The following is a 15,836-nucleotide window of genomic DNA, read 5'->3' on the forward strand; positions in this document are numbered from 1 at the left end:
TTTCCGCTGTTTCCTCTGCTCCCCCGCCTTATTCCTCGGGTGGAAGCTCAAGGATGTTCATGTCCTCCCAAGCTCGAAGGCAAATTTCTCTCGAGTACCCTGTATGGGAAAATGTTGAAGGAGGACGCACTCATGTAGCCGTAGATTACCCTCAGATTAAAGAGCTCGCAGAATCTGTCAACTAGTATACAATAAGAAAACTTTATACAAGCCACTAATCTGTCCAGAAAAGTGTCTTTATACCTTGCAGAAAATTGGTCAAAAGGATTTAATGAGACGCTGGAGGCATTAAGAGCAGCAATTGTGATGATTAATTCAACACGAGTGGACCTGTCGTTGACTGAAGGACTCTCCTCCTGGGTTTCTTCAGCCTTTTCATTCTTTAAAGAGTGGGTGGGGGTAGGCCTGTTTGGCACTGCTTTAGTCTGCGGTTTAGTGTTCTCACTTTGGTTGGTCTGTAAGCTCAAAGCCCAACAAAAACGTGACAAGGTCATAATTGCTCAAGCGTTTGCAGCCACGGAACAGGGTTCCTCCCCCGCAATGTGGCTTTCAATGCTGACAAAAGACTGAGTGCCTTCCGCTGACAGCCCATGCACCCCTAGGAGTCGAGCTCCATTGCACAGGGAAGGGTGTCACAAGTGGTATGGTCTAATTTTCTTCACACTCGGGATGCGAGGTTAAGCACTGCACAGAGAAAGGCTCATAATAGGCAGTTCTCTGGGAAGCATGTTTGATTGCATGAAGGTTGTACCCAAGATCCTTCCCCTGGAAAAAGGTACGGGACGGGTCTAGAGTCGCATACAGGTGAAGGGTCTGTAGCTGGCTCTAGTACAATGCCCCATTTTTCACACTAGGGATCAAACCTCTACTTCCGCCCGTTGTGTTCTTGTCTGTTGGTCAGCTTCTAATAAAACAAAAAGGGGGAGATGTGGAGAGCCGCTTGGGCATGCCCGGGAAAAAATGCCATTAGAAGATGGCACCGACATCTGGCTCTGGCCCTGGAAGACAAGTAATATTACGCATGCGCAAGGGCAAAAGCACGCCAAGTCTTGGCCCTGCCCAGGGCGTTTTGTGAGGTAATGAGTAAGCAGCCAATCATAGACCACACGCCGCCTCAAGGAGTATATAAGCAGTGCCATTCCTGGGCTCAGGGTCTTCCTCTCTCATCGCTTGACTGCAATAAAGCTTGCTGCAGAAGAATCCTGTTGTCCGTGTGTGTGCGTTCTTGCTGGCGAGACGACCACGCGGGTTGCAACAGGAGAGGAACAACAACCCACTTAAAAAAGTTCAACCCAAATTTTACCTTGCCTACAAGATGTGCAGGGACAAAGATAGAGCAGAGAATGAGGAATGTTCAAACACTGCCTGGCCCAACCAAAGGCTTACCCTATGGAAAAGTGCAAACCCCTAATACTATGAACAATAATCAGCTAAGCCTACAGACAGGAGTTGTCCTATGAGGTCCTACCCTACCCCGCAACACCTCAAAACAGATGCTGAGACTCACAGCCAAACATTGGGCGATGCATTGGGAGTCTTATGGAAGAGTGGCAGGAAAAAGAAAAGGAGCCAGAGATGACAGGAGCTCCACAAGAAGACCAACAAAGCCAACTAACTAGGACCTAGAAGCGCTTACAGAGCTGAAGCATCAACCAAGGACCATGCATGGACTAAACCTAGACATCCCTACAAAACATAACCTTAGGCTTCATGTGGGTCCTCAAGTAAGGAAAGCAGAGATTATCTGACATGGACTTTGCTGCCAGCTTTGATCACCCCCCCTGGCAGGACTACCTTGCCAGCCACAAGGGAAGAGGACATGCTCAGTCCCTATGCAACTTGACAAGCTGGGGTGGATAGGAAGTGGGGCTCCCTTTTTCTGAGGATAGAGGAAGGGGGAGGGAGGGTGAGACTGGGAAACAAGTGGAATGGGGCTACAACCAGAATGTAAATAAAAAATAAATTTAATACTATTTTTTTAATTTATAAAACCTCAAGAAATTAAATACCAAGAAACCAAATAATCCAATTAAAACATGGGGTACAGAGCTAAACAGAGAATTCTCAACAGAGGAATATCAAATGTCTGAGAATCACTTAAAGAAATGCTCAATGTCCTTAGTCAATAGGGAAATTCAAATCAAAACAACTCTGAGATTCTATCTTATACCCATCAGAATAGTTAAAATAGATAAAAAAACACAAGTGACAGCACATGATGGTGAGGATGTTGGTGGGAGTGCAAACTTGTACTTTGGAAATCAATCTGGCACTATCTCAGAAAACAGGGAATAGCTATACCACTCCTAGGCATATACCCAAAAGATGCACCACCATGCAACAAGGACACTTGCTCAACTATATTCACAGCAGCTTTACTTGTAACAGCCCAAATCTGGTAACAACCTAGGTATCCCTCAACCAAAGAATGGATAAAGAAATTGTGGTACATTTACACAATGAAATACTACTCAGCTTTTAAAAATAAGGAAGTCATGAAATTTGCAGGCAAATGGATAGAACTAGAAAAGATCATCATGAGTGAGACAACCCAGACTCAGAAAGACACACATGGTATGTACTCACTTATAAGTGAATTTCAGCCATATAGTACAGGATAACCATACAACAACTCACGGACCCAAAGAAGGTAACTAACAAGGAAAACCCAAGGGAGGATGCTTAACTCCCACTCAGATATAGAAATAGAATAGACAGCAAAAGTGGTTAAAGAAAGGGAACAGGATAAGAGAGGGAACACAGAAAAATGAGAGTTGATATCCGACCTGGGGAGAGTGGGGGAGGGTGGCTCACAGAGAGAAGAGAAACCTTTGGCAGGGACTTCTCTGTGACAAGCTGGAGACATATGACAGAGTAGGTTCCTGGGAGGATATAAGGGTGACTCTAGCTGAGACTCCTAGTAACAAGGGTCATGGAGATTGAAGAAGCCACCCTCTAACTAGACAGGACTCCTAGTAGAGAGAGGAGAATGCCAACCCACCCACAATAACTTCAACCCAAAATTTACCCTGCCTAAAAGATTAAAAGATGTACAGAGACAACATAAAGCAGAGAATGAGGGAATGTCAAACCAATGACTGACCCAATCTGAGACTCACCCCCTGGGAGACAGCCAATCCCTGACGAGATTAATAATACTCTGCTATGCTCACAGACAGGACTCTAGCATAGCTGTCCTCTTAGTGGCTCTACCCATTACCAGATTGAAACAGATGCAGAGAGCCACAAGCATACAGAGGGTGGAGCACAGGAAGCCTCATAGAAGATTGGGGTAAGGATAAAAGGACCCAGAAGGGACAAAAGCTCCACAAGAGGACCAACCAACCAGGGCTCAGGGGGTGGAGAAGGGAGTAAAGACTGAAGCACCTAACCAAGGACCATGCATGTACTGGACCTAGGCCTCCTACACAGAAGTAGCGTAAGGGCAGCTTGGTCCTCATATGGGTCCCCTTGTAAGGGGAATGGGGGCTGACTCTGACATGGATTCTTCTGCCTACTTTTGATCACTTTCCCCTGGTGGGGTTATTTCACCAGGCCACAGGGGAAAAGGATGTACTCAGTCCAGATAAAAGTTGATATGCTGGGGAGGGCAGGTAGGGGAGGGGATTCCCTTCTCTGAGAAGTAGAGGAGTGGGGACAGGGGAAAACAGGAGAGGTTGGGACCAGGAGGAGAGTAGGGAGGGGGCTATGACTGGGATGTAAAATGAATAAATAAAAAATAAATTTAAAATTTAAAAAAAAAAAGTATACTGACAGTGGCAGTTTAAATGAGAATGTGCCCCACAGGCTTAAATGTTTGAACACTTGGCCCTCAGTTGGTAGCACTAATGGGGAAAGTTTAGGAGGAATGGCCTTGCTGGAGGAAGTATACCACTGGAGCAAGACTTGAGGTTTTAAAAGCCACATATACCATTCCCAGTTTGCTCCCATCTCATGCTTATGGTTCAAGATGTGAGCTCTCAGCTATTCCTATCACCATGGCTGATGCTTGTTGTCATGATTCCCTGATGTGATGGTGTTGGATTCTTCTCTGTCTGGAACTGTAAGTCCAAATAAACCCCTCCTTCAATAAGCTACCTTAGTCATAGAGTTTTTATTTCAGCCATGGAAATGTAACTAATACATTGAAATGGTATGGAAAGAAAGACTAAGTAGTGCCTAAGTTTCAATGTAGAGTGTGGCTAAGTGGAAGACACTGGCTTAGCACATGTGAAGCTTTGGTTTCCATTCCCAGTACCACATAATTCAGATAGATGATAGATAGATAGATAGATAGATAGATAGATAGATAGATAGATAGATGGATGTTAAGTATATGGTGCTTAGATGGTTCTAGGGGTGGGGGGGACAGTCTCTGAGAGCACCTATAAATATGTATCTCAAAGCTAACTTTAAACTGTGGTACACATATACTGTTTTAACAGTGACTATAGCAATGATTGAGAGCTGGCAAAAAAGATCAGGGAAGCACACCTTTGGGTGCAGGTGAGGAAGTTTCCAGAGAGGGTTAACAGGCCAGAGGACCTGCCCCGAATGGCTGGGAGTCTGGATGAAGACTGGATAAAGAAAATGGAAGGTGGCAAGAGCATCTTTTTCCACTTCTTGACCATACCATGCCCTCCCCACCATCATGGACAAACAGCACTGAAACTGTGAGCAAAAAAAATTCTCCTCCCTTAAGCTATTTATGTCAGATATTTTGTCATATAACAGAAATGACAGTGTAGCTGTGAGGTGTACTAAATCCTCTGAGCAACACAGCTGAGTAAAACACTGAGTCAAGGCTCAGGCTGAGGACACACAGTCACAGATTTGCCCAGCACACATGAGCACACATGAGACGTGGACTTCCATTCTCATCCCACAAAATAAAAACCACCACCTCATATTCATCTCCACCTGAAGAACTCCATCAAGTTCTCCATGCTCAGAGCATTTCTCAGAGGCTCCTGGCAGTGACTCCCCTTCCCCAGGCATTACCATTCCCCTGGTTTCAGTCACCAGTCATCGCATTGTTCTTAAACTTTCTGCCCGTGGGGTGGAACAAAATGACCTCTTGGCTTGGTATTTCCCTATCACTGTAGCATAGGAGCTTTATCTACTTGGTATGGGGTTGGGCAGCTCATCCCTTGCTACAGCAGCGCCATGTCTAGCATACCACAAGTTATTTGGGTATGTGTATGTTAATATGCAAATAGGCCAAAGGTCAATGTTGAACCTTCCTTGATCTCTTTTCTACATCATGATATCTAAGACAGGCTCTCTCATTCACCTAGGGGTCACTCATTGGCTAGACTGTCTGGCTCATAAACCCCAGGTATCTTTCTGTCTCTGCCTCCCCAGCACTGGGCTTATGAACACACTGTTAAAGTCTTCTAAAGTCCGATTGCCAATGTCTCTGCTTTGGCAGGACCTTTCTTTAAAGAAAAAAAAAATTAATTTACACTTATTTTGGAGGGCAGGGAGCATTCATGCATAGAGGTTAGAGGCAATTTGAGGAAAGCAGTTTTCACTTTCCACCATGTGGGTCCTGCTTGGTCATCAGGCTTGTCAGCATCTTGATGGCCCAGGCTTGGCTTTTTCTAGGGATCAAACTCAGGTCTTCATGCTTGCAAGGTAAGCACTCAATTCCTCCATGAGGCCCTAGATCAAACCATTTCTAGTTCCTATACTATAGTATGCCTGTTCTAAACTGGAGCCTTCAGGAAGCTTTCCAAGCACACATGAGTCCATTTACCACATTTTGGTAAATGCAGCTAAGATGTTCCATTAAACAGCTGGCACTGATTTAAGGAAGCTACAAGGGAGTGGACCTCTTTTGCTCTACAATTCCATCTTTCTTTATGGTGATGTCACTGACAAACAGTGTTATAGGGTCTAGGTATGGGACAGGATGGCAGCACCAAGGTTCCAAGATCCTAGGTGACAAGAATTCACTATTTCTTATTTTTAATTTTTTTTCTTTTGAGTCAAAATCTTGCTATGTAGCTTTGAACTCTCCATCTTCCAGTCTTAGTTCTCTGAGTTCTGGGAAGACAAGCAGGTGCCACCAGGTGTTAGTTTACATTGCCATCATCCCCCACAACAATCTCAACAGCCAAGCTTATGAATGACTATGCCTCAGCTGGGGCTCTGAGCACATGCCTCAAAACCACACAGACCCAGAGTTCCACTCTTGACTTGACCAGATGAGAAAGTATCTTTCTCTCTTGAGTCTCTACCCATTCATCCGTCACCTGAAAATCTGTAATCTGCATAGAAATGACCCAAAAAGTATACATATGTAAAGAAAAATAGTGGTTTCTACAGAAGAGACAAGGCATAAACCAGAACAGGCTACCCTCTCCCGGAGGAAACTGGTGCTCTGAGGCACACTGTGCCCTGCCCTCCCTTGCAAATAGCAGTGGTCACACAACTGCATTTGAGGACTAGATGACTTAAATGGGTAATTCTGATCCAGGGGCCATAGGTTCTCTGTTCTGTTCCCTTGTGTTAATCTCAGTATCTGAACTATAGCTATGACAGGTATGATGAGCATTGTAGACAATGAGACCAACTTAAAGACTTATGTGAAGCAGAACCTGAGGTGTTGACTGACCCATAGGGCCCCACCAGTCTCAAAACAAGCTACATTCTAATCTGCTATGAGCATCAGCATCCACCCTGATGAGGCTATTTTTCATGTCTCCACTATAGAATTCTACATTTCAGCCTAATAACAATTGTCTTGGTAGCTGTGAGCTTTCCCCATAATATACAACTAAAGAATAACACCAATGAGGAAAAAAGTGCATTTGGCTACTGCAAACTAAAAGCAGCCCACTTAAATATTCACAACAAACCAGAGCAGAGCTGACTGCAGTGGTTACGTTCTCACCAGCCCTCCAGGGGAAAAGGGAGCACCTGTGGTTCACCTGCACAAAGAAGTAGACAAGGCCCAAGGGTGGGATGATGACAGCAGCAATGGGTGTGGCCAACAGGATGACAATGACAGCTCCAATGACGCTGAAGAGTGAGCCCATGAACATCTTGATGACCTGCGGGATCATGGAGTCCACCGTGTCCAGCTCCTTGGAGAATCGGTTCACAAGGTTCCCACTGGGTGTACGCTCAAAGAAACTCATCGGTGATCGCAGAACATTGTGCAGCAGGTCCAGGTGGAGGTGACGAGAGGCAAAGATGCCCCCAATGGACACAGCCATGGAGTAACCAAATACTGCCACCCCTAGGATAACAACAGAGATACGCGTGTGAAATATAGAAGTGTAGGCTGCAGGCTGGCCCTAGGTGTCTTAGCAAGCCAGTGATGGTGGCCCTCTGTCACCAGCACTGACAGTGTACTATGCCCTGTTCTGGGGTTTCTGAAGAACTGAATTTCCCTTTAATTTCAATGAACTAAAATTCAAATCACTTCCCATAACTGGTGGCTACTGTACCAGGCAGCTTAGCTCTAATAGCAGATGCTAATGCTGTGTGAACTCAGGAAAATATCACACCCTCTCTGTTCTTTGCTTTTTCTCAAATATAATATGAAGGCTACTGCAGTCCTTGGCTCTGTGGGAGAGGGGTTGGGGTTATAAACACAGAAACTCAAGGCATCACGTCTGATCTTCTGACGACTTGTTCCAAAGCTACCTCAGAGACCAGGAGACATCCTCCGAACAAAATTCTTTCTGGACTTCTATCTAAGCCTCTTTCACCAGGAACTGGGGAAAGAAAGGCTCTGGAGCTAGCACTGACAATGTGAGTCATCTCATCTGTAAAAGGGTACAGTGACACTCAGCTCAGAGCCACAACCAATACTAAGTGCCTTCCAAGCAGCGTGCTCGGATACAAGAGAAACTCATATACTAAGAAGGCTTACTTAGTGCTCAAATGAGTGAATCAAGGACAGGGAAAGGACATGTATGTACAAAGCAGTTTTATGAGCACCTAGACCTACAGGTAGTTCACATCCTGCCTGGCACAGCTTCAGAGTGAGCTACAGAGATGGGCTGCTTCATTCAATGCCAGCTCAGCCAGCAATTAGCCCTAAGGTTTGAGCTGTGTGGCTCTGTGAAGAAAGGACTGGGATGGAGGATGGGCAAGAATTCAGCAAGCATTTCAGGGTCTACCTTGTAACAGGCTCTATCCACCTGGTCTGGTTCAGTTTGAGGGTGTAAATTCCCTGAAAACTTGGAGACTGTTATGAAATTCCGCATGAAGCAATCACAGCCATACCTTGCAAGATGCCCAAGGCCCCATAAACACTTAGTCGGAAATTCCTGTGTTCCTGAGTCCCATTGACAATGGGGTGGTCATCTGTCCAGAGGCTCAGCCAATAATTGGAGGCCAGTGCTGACACATGGTTGCACAGGAAAAGGAAGATACTCAAGAAGGAGATGAAGAGGCCAATGGCCTTCATGTAGTTCCAGTACACTGACAGCTGCACCTAGGACCCAAAGAGTGGCAGCACGAAGTTAGCATCTCCTATATGACTCCTCACAGCCCAGCTGACCCTCCTGTGACCAGGCCCTTGATACCCTGCCACCCCACCAGTCAACGCAAAGCCAGGCTTTCTGACTCCCACAGACCTTCCAGTCAAGCACTGGACAGGCTAATGCTCCATTATCACCCACTCAAACACATAAGCACAGAGGCACAGAACTCCATGCAAGTGTCCAGGAAGGTAGGTACCAGGGGAGGTTTTCCCTGAAGAAGTGATGTTAAAGAATTTAACATCAGCTGTGAATGGCAAACAGGAAGGGAAGGGGATGACCCTCAGGTATAAAGACCATGAGGTCTGAAGGAGCTCAACATATTTGGGGAATTGAAGTAGTTGCACCTGCCCTATCTGTAGCCTGGGTAGTCCCATTCAATACTCCAGGCTGCTCACAGCCATGAGCATGGCCATACACTGAAGTACCAACATGGAGTCAGCAGCTCAGATCCCAACTCTTGCAAAAGTCATTTTGCCACACTGACCATGGCTTCAGCAACTGAACATAGCACCATGTCAGGCTTGCTGTCAGACACCAGGAAAAGCACTGTACCCTGTGCCTGGAATTTTGCCTCACTCACCTGCCCTGTCTGCACCTTGTCTGCTTCCATCAGCTTCCAGGTCTCCTCCTTGGTTCCGGTCTTCTGCAGTTCAGCCATGCTACTGTGCTGTTGGCCAGTATCCCCACTGTGGGAAGAAGAGCTGCTGAGATGCCTATTGCCAAGGAGAGTAGGGCGTCAGTCAAAGAAAAGCCTTAGAGAGTTTAAGCACACATATGAACACACAAACTCGTTTCCCTATGGCACTACCCAGAAAAACAACTTTCTAGGGAAAGGGATGTGTATGTCAGGAATGAGGGCTGCTGTAGCACATGTGAAGAGCAATGGGCAAAGTGTGTGGGAACACTCTTTCATGTAAAGCAATTATTTGGAAGCTGGAGATATAGTTCAGTTGGTAGAATGCATGAAGCCCTGGGTTCAATCTCCAGCACTGCATAAACTAGGCAGAGTGGCACACACATGTAATCCCAGCATCAAAGAGGTAGAAGGAGGAGGATTAGACATTCAAGTTCATCCTTAGCTATTTCCCCAGTCCAAGACCAGCCTGGGATACATAAGACCCTGCCTTAAAAAAAAAATAATAATAAAATAAAATGAAATGAAATAAAATGAAATGAAATAAAATAAAATAAATGAAATGAAATAAAATGAAATAAAATAAAATGACAAAATGAAATAAAATAAAATAAACCCAAAGAGTCTCCTAGAAGCAGGATAGAGCTTAGGGCCACTGGCTCAGAGCTCAAATCTGAGCTGGGCATCTGTAGAGTTGCACAACTGGTAAGCCTGTCTGTTTGATGTGAGATGAGAACAGGCCAGCAGCAAGCTAGAGCCTACAACTGTGCCTAGTTCCCAAACCAACATCATCATTAGTGTGACTGTCTGTGATTACATGCTGGCTCACAACGCCCAATGTGTCAGGCCCTGCCTCGGGTCCCTGAGAAAGGACCCAAATCATACAGAAGGCAAGTTTCTGAAGTAGGAATAAAAGGGCAGGCCTGTGTGAATTGTAGGTGAGGGCAGGATCCTTCCTGGGAAGGTTCTTCAAGAGTGAGAAGGCAAGCATAATGTACAGGAATTGCCAAATCCCTGGGAGCAAGGGTGGGTAGAGGGCAAGCGCCACCTGTCCCTTCTCAGTTCCCACAGGCAGACAGGGCCAGGAGGAACTCTGGGCCAGGCACCCTCCCGGTGCTTACCTCTGCAGGTGTTTCCCCACCGTATCTGTCACCAGCATCCCATTCTCCACTGGCTTTGACTCCTTCCCTAAACCACTGACACCTGGCAGAAGATAGGCAGAGGGGAGAATGTGTCATTGGGCAAGGCCAAACAAAAGACCAGGAACCCAGTCACTTCCAGAGGAGACAACTGTGACTTTGGCTGCCAGGGAGCTTGAGAAGACAGAACCAAGTTGTTCTGAACTTCACCCACATCTCAGGCCCTCAGGGAGGTTCAAGGCTCTTCTTATTGACCATTTGGCTGGGGTCAGATGGCACCAGGAGCCATGGGTAAAATGCAACTACCTACAATCAAATTCAGCTACGGGGCAGGGAGAGGAGACAGGGCCAAGTGTGCTGGACTCTAAACACCCAGTAGGGGTCGCTGCTTAACACACTTCACATCCATGTGGTGATGTCAGGCTGTCATCTAAGACTGCTTTTAAGGATTGAAAGTTAAAAAACCAGCCTAGACTATATCCTGAGACCTTGTCTCAAAAACGAACAAATGTCAACCATAGTGACAATGGCATCCACCACAAGCAAAGGCCCTGAGGCCCTTAGTGCCAGAATTCACCCTGTGTGGTCTGATTACACAGGAGATGCCCATAGCCCAGGCCTGATACAACACCTATGTTTTTATGAAGATGGTTTTGAAGTCTAAATAACCAATGAGACCACACAGGGCACAGCTGCTAGATGTCTGCCCTAATCTCAGAAGGATCCCCTGGGGATCAACAAGATCAGAACTAATAGCACTTAATGGTGACTAGCGGCACCAGGCACCATTGTCCCTTGCTCTCAACAGCCATCAATCTGAACTCCCACCCTACACTGGATTCCTTATTCTTTGGTACTGAGAGAGGAGGACAGACAATTAACACATCAAGGACTGGGGCAGAGGGGTGTGTGTGTGTATGTGTGTGTGTGTGTGTATGGAGGTATGTGTGTATGAGGGCAAAGCACAGGGCTACCAACACTATCAGGATGACCTGGGCACTCATAAGAGGGACACACAGATCACACTGATCAACACAAAATGGAGGGCCAGGCTCCCTCATGACAGTCCTGAGAGCCAGATAGGCTACAGGGGATGAGAGGCCCAGCATAGTTCCTGGGCTAGGAACTCCAAGCTGAATTAGTCTTGGCTAACAAAGAATCATTGCAAGGTGGGAGTGGCTCTGTAAATGAGCAGATACCTGGATCCTTACAGGGACTCAGTTCCAGCAGTCAGGAACTCAGGACTGTAGGACTGAGTTTCCACTTAGCTGTGTGCCTTGAGGAAATACAAAACCTCAGTAAAAAGGGAATGTATCTGAAGCTCATAAGCAGGAGGCCGAGGTGACATCACAAGTGAGGTGCTGCTGTATGAACATCTGTGAATGTGCTCCAGGTAATTCTGGACCTGGCCAGGACTAAGACTCAGTCTATTAAACATCCTCTTGAACATCAGTGTCCATATTTATTTCAGAATGTTATTTTGTGAGCTCACATACCTGTGTGTGTATGCATATGGACAGATGTTACAATGCCTTGGCTGTTCTTTCTCAGGTCCTGTCCATCTTGAATTCTAATAGGGTCTCTCCTATCCTGGGGGTCAGTAACTAGGGTAGACTGGCTGGCCAGTGAGGCCCAGGGAACTGCCTATCTCCACCTCCCTAGTGCTGGGTTTATAAGCACAAACAATACCTTTTTACATGGGTCCTGGGAATCAGAATCAGGCCCTTGTGCTTTTAAGTCAAACACTTGACTCACTTTCATCTCCATAGCCCAGCCACTGCTTCTTGCTTTTTTGTTTTCTTGAAAGCCACAAATCCCAAAACAGTTATGTTACTAGAGTAATAAATGATAACAAGCAGGACTTCCCAGACATAGCATGCACAATCATGCATGGCACACTCCTTATCCCTACTGTCCCTGCCTCAATGGTTCCAGACAAGCTTCTGCAGTAACTCATTCTCCAGCCCATGGGCTAAGGGTCCACCTGGATCACTTTGGGGCTCAACTCTGCAAGAGGGAGTCTGAGATCTTAGTGTTCACCTCTCCCTGTTACCCAGTGCTCCCCTACCCAGGAGGTGCTTGTCAGAGTCCCTCTCCTGAGATCCTATACTACCATCAGTGGCCATAATGATCTCTGTTCTAGCAGGCTCTGCCTAGAGTCCTCAATTCCCGAGTTCCACTCCATCTCTAGGCCTCTGACTTACTGGTTACCTGCACACTTTTTTTTGTTTAAAATAGGCTGAATAGGTTCTATTGGCTGCCTAACAGCCCTTGGTCTAAACCTCAGCTCCACACTACTGCATATGGAGAGGGTGGGAGCCTCAGTCCAGCTATTAAGATTTTGATGCGGTACAACCCTCCTGTACTCCCAAAGTCACCTGCATCATCCTTCATGCCCGGGGATGTATTAAACACTTTTTTGAACCCTGTCCTTTCCCTATCCATCTGCTGTGTGCCCAGCACTCCCTATTATGATGTCTGAGAAGTATGCTGGCCCAAGTCACTTAACCTCTGAGATAAGCAAGCTTGGATCTGGAAATACATCCACAAAGTCTCAAGATTGAAATGAGTGCATTCCAGACTCCTCACCAAGCATGCAGCAACAGCAGCTGTCCCAGCCTATAGCCTCCTACACCACAGCCCAAATGCTAAGGACCTTCCTTGGCTATCACTCCACTGCCTGGAAGTCACAAAATTTGGGGAAATATTAAGAACCATAGGCAACCCCTTCTCCATACTTCTACTTAACTCTCCTGGGAGACTGGTAAACTGGGCTCAGGGCTGAGGGTCTGCCTTATGTGTGCTTCAGTTTCCCCATCTCACCTGGGCTGGGTCTGAGTAGCACCTTCTCCAAAAGCTCCAATTATGTTTAATCACCAAGAGAGAAGGGATGCTAAGCAGGGTGCACAGACCTGAAGTCCTAGCTACTCTTAAGTCATAAGGGGGATGGCAAGTTCAAGGCCAGCCTGGGCAATATCTCAACATGGAAAGTAAAAAGAGGGCTGGGGGATGCAGCTCAATTACAGTATTTGCCCAGTCTATACCAGGGTGTGGGTTTGGTCTCCAGCATAGGCAATAATGAATAAAAAGGAGGGTCCATGTAGCTCAGAGATAGAACATTGGTTTGACATGAGCTCCATCCCCGCACTTTTGGGGGAGCCTACAAAGTGCTGCAGTCCAGGGAAGGGAAGGGAGGAAGGGAGACTACAGGCTCAGGGAAGGCATGAGGGTAGAAGGCAGGAGAATCCATCTCGCCACAAACCCTTCCACTGGGCCAGCTGTAGATCACCACAAAGGTGAAAAAAGGTCACTTGGCTCAGATGTGTCCTGGACCCTTCCTCTGAGTGATGTGGGCCCTTTACTCTGGGTGCTCCCAGTCCCTCAGCCTTCTCCACTGATGCAGGTACCACCATGACATTCTTTATAATTTAGTCTGTATCTCCTGCCAGACTCTAAGACAAGGATGAGGTCTTATCTGCTGTTCTACTCCCAGCTGCTAGTGCACCACATGCAGTTAAACCACACTGAAAAGGGGCGCTAGGCAGCACAGGGTACAGCAGGCACTTTGTACACCTCTGAAGGAGATAGGATGACTGACAATTGACAACCAATGAGGAAGTGGACCCGAACCTCTAATGCCACTGGGGGTACCACAGCAGCTACTCCCTGCCTACAGAGTACATGAAGTACAAAGCAGGCTGTAAAACCTGAGAGAAATGGGCAAATGAGTTCAGCTCTTCTGCTCACATGTTTTTATAGCTTTGTTTGCATATGGACAAACACACAGGTGGTCCTGGGGAGTCTAACTCAGATCCTCACCAGAGCAAGAACTCTTACCCACTGAACTTCAGCACCAGTCCCTCATCAGTAATTTTTAAAAAAACATATTGACACATGAAAGCCACCATTCACAAAATGTCCCTGGAGTCTCTCCTAGCACTGAGTAAGGGTCACTGAGCCCACAAACAGGCACTGTCCCCACCTACACCAGATGTACTTACTGTCTGCCACCAAAAAAAATCACAAATAAATAGCACCAGTACTCAAGAAGGCTTTAGAACTCCTCCCGCATCAATCTCCAATACCTCAGGGCCATGAGGAAGACAGCTCCTGCAACAGGAGCTGTCTGCATCTGCTGCAGGTGATAACCAGGAAGTGGGGAGCTTCTGGGTTTCCTAGGACAAGAAATAGGAGCCTATGCTGTCTTCAAACTTGTGATCCTCCTGCCTGGCTATGCAAGATAAGTACTCATCTCACCTGGCAGGAGACTGGGTGGCTGACCTGGACAAATGAGCCAACCATTGGGGTGGAAATGTGGTATTTTCGCTGCCAAAAAAAAGTGACATTTATAGAAAATAAGAAACTGGGGTCAGCAAAAGAGTTCAGTAGGTAAAAGTGCTTGCTACCAAGCCTGAAGATCTGAGTTTGAATCCCTACAAGTTGTCCTTTGAGTGTCACGCATGCATGCATGCATGCGCATGAGAATGCACACACAGCATGCACGCACACACAAACACACACTGACCAGATGTAGAACTATTTTTAAAATATATTTTTTAGAAGAGGGACTGCCTCTGACATAATCTGATTGGCCTGCTCTTTGATCACTTCCCCCTGAAGGGGGAGCAGCCTTACCAGGCCACAGAAGAGGACAATGCAGCCACTTTTGATGAGAACTGATAGACTAAGATCAGAAAGGAGAGGAGAACCTCCCCTATCAGTGGACTTGGGGAGGGGCATGCATGCAGAAAGGGGAGGGAGGGTGGGTTTGGGAGGGGAGGAGGGAGGGGCTTATGGGGGGATACAAAATGAATAAAGTATAATTAATAAAAAAATATTTTTTTAAAAAGCAAACAAAAAATACAGAGTCCTCCATGTTGTGTACAAAGGGGCCTTCATGGCTGGGGTCTGAGGCAGGAAGAGTGAGAGAGACAAACAGACTTCCTTCACAAACAGGGCTTTGGAAAAACTCTTACACATCGAGTTAGATATAGGCAAATGAATTACAGTGACAGAGAAAACTGCCATAATCTATCACTTGAACTAAGAGGTAAGGACAATTTTGCCTAAGTACAAATAGGCCAGACTTAGGGCAGACCTTTGTAACCATAAGGTCATGAACATGTGGAAAGAACTCATTCCAATCAGATAGGAAGGCTAACAGAAATACAGGCTGTCACACAGACAAAAAACAAGACACGGCTCCTCCTCTTCTTCAAGACAGTCTCAGTGTGTCTCTAGTACACACTAACCTCAAACTCAGAGCCTTCCATCAGCCTCCCAGCTCCTGGGATTACAGTATTGTAGCTTTTCTTTCAGACTACTAGAGAGTAGAACAATGATTAGGAATGGCTAGAAGCAATCCCACCTCATAAATGAGTAAGCTGTAAGCTGTAAGTCTATATAATGCAGCGTAGTACAATGGAGAATTATGCAGCCATGGAAGGAGGTATGGCAGCAATGTAGGCCAGCCTTGAGAATGTGAGGCTTGAAGCAGCCAAAACACACCACACATTGCAGACATGAAAGTTCAGAGTAGAGCAGCTGACAGAGATATAGCAC

General features: G+C 46.3%; 1 protein-coding gene across 3 annotated transcripts in view; it reads right to left on the reverse strand.

Annotated features, from left to right (window-relative positions):
* The window catches only part of Abcc1 (ATP binding cassette subfamily C member 1), a 128,338-nt gene that overhangs the window by 27,417 nt on the left and 85,085 nt on the right, over positions 1-15,836 (reverse strand). For 2 of the 3 annotated variants that reach the window (XM_055597748.1, XM_055597751.1), the window contains exons 20-23: positions 10,257-10,338; positions 9,082-9,214; positions 8,242-8,452; positions 6,936-7,246 (exon numbers count right to left, since the gene is read on the reverse strand). In XM_055597748.1, the coding sequence (XP_055453723.1) occupies positions 6,936-7,246; positions 8,242-8,452; positions 9,082-9,214; positions 10,257-10,338 (737 nt within the window). The remainder of the gene's footprint in view (positions 1-6,935; positions 7,247-8,241; positions 8,453-9,081; positions 9,215-10,256; positions 10,339-15,836) is intronic. The other variant, XM_055597749.1, reaches the window with a different exon arrangement.

This window comes from Psammomys obesus, unplaced genomic scaffold (genome assembly GCF_907164565.1).
Source record: "Psammomys obesus unplaced genomic scaffold, mPsaObe1.curated_primary_1811, whole genome shotgun sequence".
Classification (NCBI taxonomy): Eukaryota; Metazoa; Chordata; class Mammalia; order Rodentia; family Muridae; genus Psammomys; species Psammomys obesus.